Source organism: Lipophrys pholis (assembly GCF_963383615.2).
Source record: "Lipophrys pholis genome assembly, chromosome: 1".
NCBI classification, from domain to species: domain Eukaryota; kingdom Metazoa; phylum Chordata; class Actinopteri; order Blenniiformes; family Blenniidae; genus Lipophrys; species Lipophrys pholis.
Genome location: NC_137635.1, coordinates 39532196 through 39543031, shown reverse-complemented (window position 1 = coordinate 39543031; position 10836 = coordinate 39532196). Strand labels below are relative to the sequence as shown.

General features: G+C 38.9%; 1 protein-coding gene across 1 annotated transcript; it reads right to left on the bottom strand.

The window, feature by feature from the left end:
* Positions 1–10: 10 nt before the first annotated feature.
* Positions 11–10075, bottom strand: mffb (mitochondrial fission factor b). The gene is made up of 7 exons (XM_080481263.1): positions 9919–10075; positions 8183–8404; positions 7181–7359; positions 5112–5203; positions 4787–4957; positions 1884–1959; positions 11–1779 (listed from the first exon to the last, which is right to left on the bottom strand). Exons 2-7 carry the CDS (start codon positions 8397–8399, stop codon positions 1648–1650), a joined length of 867 nt encoding a protein of 288 aa, XP_080337389.1. The 5' UTR covers positions 8400–8404; positions 9919–10075; the 3' UTR covers positions 11–1647.
* Positions 10076–10836: the final 761 nt, after the last annotated feature.

Here is a 10836-nt window from a genome sequence, read left to right as displayed (position 1 = left end):
AAACCAAAGTGGTCTGGAGAAATGAGCATAGTTTATTACAGCACGACTATTTACAATGGATGAAAACATATATTACAAAGTAACTTAAAACTCCAGCTTTAAGTGATCGTGTAGGTACACTGCCAACAGAAAACAGTTAGTGCATGATATACATACGTATTATTCATTATTCAAAAAAGAATGACAGACTTTTCATCTATTTCACGTGGTTGAACACTCATTAGCTTAGGCCTTCAGAGCAAGATGTAGGAAAACATATAGTCCATGCTTTGTAATCTGGTAGGTAGTTCATGAGTATGAACAGCAGGTTAAAACGGCATCATTTCACAAATAAATAACCTTTCCTACCCGTACAACTGTGTGACCACTTCATTATGCTTTGAGGAGAATCCCATAACAATGGACCCTTCCAAGAGGTACAAAAAATACCATTAAGGACAAAATGTGTTCACATGTTAATCCAGTTCAAGAAACAAATGTTTGGGGTAAAGGAGAACACACGAAGCATCCAGGGGACAAAGTTATGGCATTTATAGTTTTCTCAGTTGCCACTTAAGAGCGATAGTTTATGACCAGACTGATGAAGCTCAACTTCAAACAGACAACATACGTCACGTCAGAGATTTGGTCCTGTCTAAACGGCTCCAACTCTGGTCTGCATTCCCAAAACATGTGTCACTGAAGACGATCCTTGTTTGCTTAAAATCAGTTTAACTATTTCAATTAGCTATTCCAGACCAATAATGGGAAGCATGGGTGTAACATCCGATTCGTTTAGACTGAAAAGATGTAACCAGTAATTTAGTATTGAGTTCTTTGAATAAAATACCCACATTATGAGTCAGCAGTAATAGGTTTAGCCAATCAGGCAATACACTGACAATATTGTGAAAAGTTGAAGGAGTATCTGGCAAAGAGAGAAACAACTCAGGCCTCTACACTGATCCAAACAAAATTATTTGATTGATATTGTAGCTTATTTTGATCCAATAATCCAAATGTTGATGTAACAAAACAAACCACATAATTCATTTTCATCTGAAACAGGGGTGTCTGTCTAATCCAGGACACACTATGGTATTGCAAAGTGTGAAAATTACAAATAATTTTTAATAAAACAAACTGTCCCAATCTGTCCACAACTACAACAGCAAGATTTTAGCAGAGAAAGCCCTTGAGATTATTCTTAAGAAAATAATGATCCAGGTCATTCACTATAGGTTATTGATAAAGAGTAATGATTGTGAATCATTTTTGAGCATTATCCTCTTTTTAGCCTGGTGGATATTAAATTGAATGTGAAACTAAAATGACACTCGTGAGCTAGAGCATCATTCTTATACTTGCTCAAGAAAATGACAAGAGTGAGATATAGGAATGATTCTCTGGATCTGTATTGACTTTATTCTCACATCGAGTGCTGTTGCAACAGGCTTGGCCTGCAGTTGAGGTCACAAGTTTTCTCTCAAGCCAAGTATGAAATTCTTGAACTGGTTGTCTTCATTGAATTTGAAAAAAGGAAGATGGAGGTTTCCGAGTAAAGATTATAACAAAAGGCTTGTTTTGTCAGAAACAATTCATGGTTACACCTTTAACAAGGACTTGCTCCAGGTTCAAGTGTTTTGGGAAACACGGTCTTGGTCCTATTTAGCGGCGAAACCAGATCCAGGTGTTGACCAGCCAGAACGCCACGGTAGCAGAATACAGGATCATCTCTCGCTTCGCACGTTCTTTGTTTTCTTCTTCCAGCAGCTGCAGACGACGGTTCAGCTTCACTATCTGAATCAACACACAAGTGAATCTCCACTTTAGAAGGCAAACGTGCAAACATGTGAGACGGTCTCTATGGGGGTTAGAAGTTTATTTAATGTGGAACATGTTACCTGTCGTCGCAGTGAGGAGGCGTCTACTAATCCAGACTCATCAATGTTCATATCCAGAGACAGGTCCAGATGTGTCCTGTGCAAGTAAATCCATCTTCAGTCAGACTAATGACAACAAGCTGAGCCTGAATTTGTACACAGCTACAAAAACTATAGAGAAAGGAACTTTTTTCCCAATATTCGTCGTCACCTTTTGGATACATCTGGAACAGATAATAAATCTTTTTTTGTGTGTTTGATGGGAAATTACATTCATATATCCCTCCCCAGTTCAAAGTTTCATGGATACTAGCGCTTATTCCAGTTTAGTATCAGCAGTTCGCCTGCCCAGTTCGGCACAGGGAGACTATGGAAACTCTAGTATGGGGTCCACATCCTGCAGCTCTAGAGCCCCACATGGCTCTTCAGCCCACCTGTAGTGGCTCCCCCTGACATTTTCAGAAAAGTATTTGTAAATAAAGAATTTGCTTACGTTTGTATTTTATTTGCATACCACACAGATTAAAAAAAATAAAGTCGAATTTTGGCTAAAAACAAAGTAAAACTGCAGCCAAAATAGCTGGAATTGCTAAAAAGAGGATAAAATAGCAAAAAACTACTCAAATAATAAAAGGATAATACAGTAAAAATGGTTAAACTAAAATTTGAAAAATTGCAAGTACATAGAGTTTAGGAGAAAGAAAAAAAAAGAAGAAAAAGAAAAAAAGAAGAGAAGAGAAGGAAAAAGAAAAAAGAAAAAAGAAAAAGAAAAAAAGAAAAAAAGAAAAAAAGAAAAAAAGAAAAAAAGAAAAAAAGAAAAAAAGAAAAAAATTGCTAGTATAGCTAAAGCTGCTCTAACCATGAGGAAATGCACAGCGGCTATAGTTATATTTCAAAAGCGGCTAAAACAGTAAAGATGCATAAAATATCTAAATTGAGAAAATCCATGAAAAAATAAATAAAAAATCCCTCAAAATGGCTACAAGAGTTAAAAATTAAATATATCTTAATTGTACCGATGACACTTTATGATTGCAACCTATGTTTTTGTTTGTAAAGCAATTTTTAGGGTCTGAGCACCAAGGGGCTCAAAATGTACACATTGCATCAGAGTCCGGCCCTGAGCACAGCCGTATGTCGACTATTAGTCATTGGGTCACTTGAGGGCGTGGCCGTAGCCACCCTCGCCATGAAACAGGAAGTGCAGCATAAACAGCCTGAACGTGGTCCGATCAACCTGAAACTTTACACGGGCATCAGTCAGGATCTGATCACAGTCATATGACGATAAAGACCATCGCCCATAGCGCCACCTGTTGGAAACAGTAAGGTGGTTCTACATAACCAGTGCGTGCTCTGGTCGGCCCCAAATTTCACACATTTGATCAGACTATCACCGTGTTGACATTCATCAACAGTCTCAGTCTCAGTAGCGAGGGCCTGTTCAAGCCTGCCTGCAGCATTAATTTAATTCGTACTTTGGATCACTTTACAGTGTTCACTATGTCATGATGAAATAGGTCACCTAAACACTTTGCAAACTTCTTTAATCTCTTTTCATTGTGAAAGGAGCTGAGATTTGAGAAATCCCTGAAGTGAACTATTTGTTCATGTTGAACTGTTGAGCCCAGATAGGTAGAAAAAAAAGTAATTTGGGTGTCATAGGCACAGAAACTAAAACAAAAGTTGAAAGAGAGGAGATACGGCCAGCTGAGTCAAAAGCTAAATAATTTCCCAAGAGTCTAGAACACTGCTCATCCTATAAATGCATTTTCCCTAAAAAACATGGCCCCTAAAAGATTTTTTTGCCACTTAAAATGTTGTTAAAACAAAGAAACAATCATCCAAATATATATTTCCTTTTTTTCCTACAATGTTCAGCATGAAAAACTAAATGAAAGAAATGCTGTTAATTATAAGTAGACTGAAACAAATCAAACTTTGAAATAGGAAAACAAAAAAAGGTTTTTGAAACTAGTATCAGATGGTGCGGGTGATAATTATTAGTCACAAGATCAGAATTTGTTTAGTGCATATAAACCAAGGCAGATAGACGGAAAAGTCGGGGTTGTGGATATGTGAACTTTATGAGTGAGGATGTGGTTTTCTTCTTTTCTACCTTTTATATTTCCCCAGGAAACCCCGAACAACATCTTCTCACAAAAACAAGACAAAATTTTAACCAATTACTAATTCGTATTTCCACATGCAAACGATGTGCGAAGTCCATGAGTTGTAAGGATGTTAATGTTAACCGATTTCTCCTGTGAGTCCTTCAACGTTTTCCGGCATCGTGCATCATGACATCTAATGCTGCTACTCGTAGCAACGGGAAGCACAAGGGAGCAGAGGAAACTTAAACCGTGGTTGTATTTAGCAAAGAAAGACGACAGTCGCTAATTTGTAATCGATGTGACGCCACCCTAAATCGCAAGCGAGGAAACACAAGCGATACACTTAAAACACATTTGGGCTCCTGTGGGCGTTGGCTCAAGAGAGCGAATGAGTGCTACTGGGCTCAAATTTTTGCAGTCCAAAGGTTTTGAATATATAGAAAAATACAATGACGCAGTTTCTTTTGGTACCGAACAATGCGTTTAGTTAGCATTCAGCGAGCTACTGTTCTTTCATAATAACGTCTCTAACCAGGTCTAATTACCTGAGCACAAAATAATCAGTAATTATTATTGTTGAAAGCTTTTAATTGATTAAACAGAATCGATCATTTCTTATCAATTCCCTTTCCATAATAAAGAAGCAAATACACAAGTCAAAATAATGTACTCATCTGAATTAGTTTACTACATCTGGCAATGTTGTTGTCTCGTTTTGACATGTATTTATCTCATTTACTCTGAGAAACATTTTATATACCAGGATTTTGAGAATTTTGAGAATTCACACGCAAATTCAAGTCAATTCACCTGCGGTGGCTGTCATCCAGCATTTCCAGGACCTGCTGGTACGCACGACGTGTCGTAGACTGGATGTAAGACAGGAACCCAGCAGCTGTGTACAGGTTGATGTTGGCGTCCTCGGGGGAGCAGAGGGGAGGACACAGGCGGACAGGAGGCGCAGAGGGGGAGGGAGTCACACTGGAGGAAAGATGCATGAAGATAACTATTAGCAAGGAATAATTATTATAAAAAAATTTTTTTTGCTATTAACAATTGTGAAATCATGAAAAAAAAAAAGAGTTGAAGCAGTGTTATACAGTAACCAATGTCCCAAATGTGACTGTGGGCTCACCTTATTTCACCTCTGTTGATGTGGCCACTGTGACGGCCAGAAATGTGCTCGCTGGCACTGCGTTCCCTCCGGGACCGAACGTTAAAGTTGCTCTGTCATTAAGAGAAAGGTTTTAAAAAATAAATATGTTTTAAAAAAAGGCTTGCGTTACATGTTCAAGGTTATCACATTGTTACTTGACGGTACATTAGAATTTAATCACTTAGTCACTGTAAGTTTTCCCAACCAGTTAAAAAACAAGTTGACAGTCGCCCTGATTATGTCGTCACTTTTACGTCAGTCTGACTGAATTCTTCCTGACTGTCTGCCCCTCGAACACTGGAAAAAGTGAGTAAGTGTATGACTTGATATGCACCAAGGATATCTTTCGACTCCGTCCCATGATGCTTTGCACTGTGACGTTAGCCATTTATGACTTCAAAACATGATTACACATCCGGCATTACCCAGACACCTCCCAATAATGAAGATGGAATTGTTAGCCGGACTAGACAAGCATGTGTTTCTTTTAAAACCGCGACACCAAAGACACATTCTCCTTGTTCAGATACGATTAGAAGAGACAATAATGTGCTTAAGAGCAGCGCTGTCTTTTACATCTGCCATTTTTCTCAAAACAGCACGCGTAAAGCATCATATGGCGACATGACATAATCTAAGGTTCCTACAGTAGGGAGTGATGTGTTGTACCATTTACATGAACGCTGACGTGGTCAAAAACAAGACTAGTCCACCTCCTGTCCAGAATTTCAACTGGATTGGGTTAATCTAATCGAATCGTGTTTTCATGATGCAATTTTAGTCGAATCAGCAAAAATCCAACTACTTATTGTCCGTGTAACACCAGATACTGTTAGTATCTTCTATTTTCAACAAATATTATTGGAACCTAATTTAAAGGAAAGAAATAGTCGGAGTAGAACTTGTTGCATTTTGAGATTTTAAGTCAAACGTTGAGAATAATAGTAAAATGTTCATAAATAGGTTGGTTATAATCAAAGTCCCACAAATGAATACAAATTTTTCAACATTCCAACAAGTTCAATAACAACTTTTTCCCCCCAAAAATTCTAAATGTTAATGATAAAAAGTCAAAATAGTATTCTAGATATATTTCAAATTTTACATTTGTGAACAAAGCTTCGGTGGTTGTATAATTTGAGAGCTTGATAACATGGTTAGATCGTCCATACAGGTGTGACACATCTTTATCGACATGTTATCCACAGTACAGAATAAAGACAGGCATTAACCCAATAACCCAGCTTACAGCAACCGCAGTCTAAGAATAAAGTTTCACCTTGAAATTACTACTCAAGATTCAGATCCGTTGTCATGCAAACATGAAAGAATGATTCCGCCGGTCTTGGTGAAGACAATAAAATAAAGTAAAATATAGAATAAGATGGTAGTGAGGAATAGAAAGTTATCATGACAAAAACAGTAAATGTACAGTACAAAGATAGAATTTTGTAGCAGACTGCACGGTAAACAATACTTGACTTCAGGTACTAACTAATGCAGCAGACATGAATTAAAAAGAAAAGAAGAAAGTTTTGTGTGTAAAATGACAGAGGTGCTTTAAGCTTATAGAACTAAATACTGCATTCATCCCTGTAACTCTAGTGGAGCCACTTCAATATCTGACCAGAGGAATTTGATTGTGAGGCGAGCATGAGCAACTGCGTAACTCTATTGTCCACTAAATTGTAAAGAACGGAAAAGTACATTTACTTCATAACTTTAATAGAGAGGAAGGGAGCACAACGCAACACAACACCCGTGTAGCACTGGCCTGTAGTGTTTAAAGGATTTACTAGAATGCTTGCAGCTAAGGTAACCATTATTGGAGGAACCAGAGGGAGAAAGCTGAATCTCCAAAGTGTGAAACTAAAAGTGAAATCCAGTCCCCTTTTCAGGCCTCACTCCAAAGCCGATCCTTCTAAACACATATGGACGGAGTCCAACCCCAGCTGGAAACAGATCCACGGTGGAGAGGAGAGCAGCACATGGTCATCACCAACTGTAGAAGAATTACCATAAAAAAGCGAACCCTTGAATTCACCTACCGTTTGACTGGGATTGTTTTGTGAGTCGGCAGTTTGTTCTGTTTCCAGGGAGTCCAGGGGCTGCTCTGTGAGGGTGAGAATCCGTGGAGGGGCCTTCATGGCCAGCAGATCCACGGGAGGAATGGACTGGATCAAATCCAGGTCTCTGGGACGAGTGAAGCGAGGGTCCCCGTCTTCACCTGCAGACAAAGTGAGGAAGAAATCGACACTGAGAACAAACAACACAAATTGTGGTCGGGATGTTTGACATCAACCACACCTACTTTAGATCAAAGTATCAGCACAGGCGCTTTCAGTTCTGGGCCTTTCAGACTGTGCACTAAAAGTTGAAGCTGTGCTATTTATACATTTCTCTATACACATTTTATAATGGTGCAAAGGCCATGCAGTGGTGTACTAGTTGGCGCTCTCGCCTCAAAGCAAGGATGTCCCTGGTTCGGGTTCAGGAACCTTTCTGGATGGATGGATGATATTCATCGTTAGTAATGTTCCCAATTGTTTGACGCATAATTCAGAATCTCTTCACCACTCTTAAGTTATTTATGGTTTATCTTGGAAATTCAAACAAAATGACCCAACAATTAAATTCAAGTTCTGTTAAGTTCTGGTTTTGTACTTCTTCCCACTCCTTTTTGGAACAATGTGTGGTGTTTTGTTATGTATTGGCTCTATGTTTACTTACTTTTTCTTTCTTTTGTATGTACAAATAGTTATATATTTTTTATACATGTTCGAAACAAATTCATTCATTCATTCAACATTTGCTCAAAACTGTTTTTTGCCACTGATTTTGAGTATCTATGGAAACCATCATTAAAATAGTACTAATGCTTGCATGCAGAACTAATTATATGGCAGTACACTGCATGTGATTTTAAAATTGTATTAAATGTTTGCATAATTTGGGATGATTTGTGAAGCCTTACTAGTTTAAGCACATGAAAATGTGACCATGAAAAGCACCCTGACGTGGCTGCCATGCAGCCTGCCTGACGTCCTCACCTGCAACGACAATCCGTTCAGGAACATGCATCAGAGTTGTGTGAGGAAGCAGGTGGTCCTGAAGTGGCATGGTTGCTTGCTCTCTCTCTGAGGCCACTTTGAGGGTCTCTGGGATTCGCATGCGCTGGCTGATGCCCTCCGTGTATTCCAGCTCATAATGAATGCGGTTTATCTCAGCCACCTCTGCAGGAGGGGAGGTGAACATTGGCCCACTCATCCAGCCTGCAAACCCATCAAACAGACAGAAATGTCACACAACATACAAATACTACACAAAATACTTCACAAAGGGTGAAACTGATGTGTATGTCGTAGTGCAGGTGTCTGTGCGGCATTTGAGAATATAATACAAATCTTAAAGAGGCACAACAATCATTTACTTATCCAAGAATATGCAAAATCTTTAGAAAGACTTTTTTTTCTCTCTTTCTTTTTATACCAGAAACATGAGAAAATCATCTCATTGCTTCATCTTGGACAACAACTACCCGTTGTAAAGCTGTGCTGCATTTAGCTTTTCGAAAATGTACTTTAAATGTTCGTCAGTAGTCACAATGTTTAAAAGCTCCAATACTCACAAATTTTTTCAATCTTATAGCAAGCTGTACTTGATGGAAAAAAAACCCTAACCCTAACTTATATTAATTGACACAAAACAAAAGGCTTTAAATATTTTTTTTCCAATTTTAAAGCAATATTTGTGACAACCCCAGAGAAATATGACTGGGGTTGTCACAAAAAAAGTTAAAAAAATAAAAGTGAATGTTGACTGGTTAAATAACTGCATCATGGTTTGATAATTAAACAAGTGAATACATGAAATTGTCTTCTTTGTTTTTGAATTGTCTCCGAGTTGGACCCGTGATGGACTGGTAGCCTGTCTTCATTCATAGTCAGCAGGGGTCAACTAAAGCATGCAGCACTGCGTTGGATAAAAGATAAATGGCTTGACAGGTTACTGCCACTATTTTATTGTGATGATGCATGTATAACTCTATTAAACATCACAGTCAAAGACCACCGCATTGAATACAACTGATTATCATTTTGTTGCATGAATGTTATTAAACAGCATCAGTCAGTGATTATTACTATCAAACGGTCCTTTTCAGTTTAGTATCCTTACATTGTAGATGCAGTTAAACCCCTTACTGGTACAAAACACATAACATCAACAGTTCCAATGAACATGTTTGAATTGTTTTGTGTTTGTGTCATGATGCGCCACGTTAAGCAAACATGTTTTTAGTTAAATAAGGTGGAGAGCGCCCCATTATCTGTCTGAGCAAGGGCTCCACAAATCATACATGTATGATACCAGCAGTATTAGTGGATATTGTATTTGCATTTGATCTTCGTTAACCAGCTCAGCAAAAAGCACAGCCTGAAACATGGCCGGGTAAAAAAAAAAAAAAAGAAGGCAGGTAGAGGAACCATGAAGCGTGCACAAGAAAAAAACTAATGAATAATGCATTAACAATATCACTTCGCCTTATCCTGCATGGCATTACATAACATTGACATGAGGTGTAGCTGTTGCTAACACACCACTTCAATGTCACTGAATAAAACCATGTAAGACGCCATGTCTGCCCGTGTTAGCTCGTGCCCAGCTCATGTTAGTGCACGTCTGACACGCGCTTTGATGTTATCTTCATCCAGCGCGTTAGCTTAGCGCTGCTACACCTCGTATGTGCAGAAACAGGCAGGTTGACCGGGGCTGAAGTGGCACTTACCGTCACGGGTGTAGTCGCGAGGTTTAGAATGACATGACACGCTGTTCGTTAAGAGATATAGAAAGCTTGAACCGGGACCGACAACGAGCAGCACCGACAGTCACGCCGCCTCAAGCCACGGTGTGTGCGAGGCGAGGGACGTCGTCAACAGCCGCCCGTTGGGGCCGCTGGGGCGGAGCTTAAGAGGCAGACGGACAATACCGCGAACCGCCTCTGCAGGTGGAAGCTGGGTTACAAAACGAGCGTACACACCCTCAACGACTATTATTTATCTATCTATCTATCTATCTATCTATCTATCTATCTATCTATCTATCTATACATATATACATATATACATACATATATACGTGTGTGTGTGTGTGTGTGTGTGTATTACACATTGTTGCAAGAATCTGCATGCACAAGGGTATTTATCGTGTAAATACTGATATTTAGTGTAACGTTGCAGATTTCAGTATCAACAAGGTACAGAACAGTGTTGGGGCTAGTTTAGTTTTGTTCATGGGCTTTTCAAGTCCTTCATTTTTCTGGAGTGTCTGTGGTTAAACTACAGGGTGATGTTTATAGGTGTTCTCCATACTATAACAATGTGTGACTTATTTGCTATCGTTTCTAAGATTCCTCAATTTATAATGTATACCCCATAATGGAGTTGTCCCACAAGGATCAGGCTCAAATTACAGAAATAGATTTTTAGATTTTTTTTTTAAAGAAATATTTTCATCACTTTACTCTAACTCATACACTCTTGCCACTATCAATCAATCTGTGTGTCCATTGTAGCACCCTCGACCTCAGCTGACCGTGGGTGAAAGGAAGGATACACACCAGACAGGCTGCAAGTCCATTAGAGGCAAGCACAGACAATCACACACACACTTACTAACCCCTATGATCATCTTCGAGACATAGAAT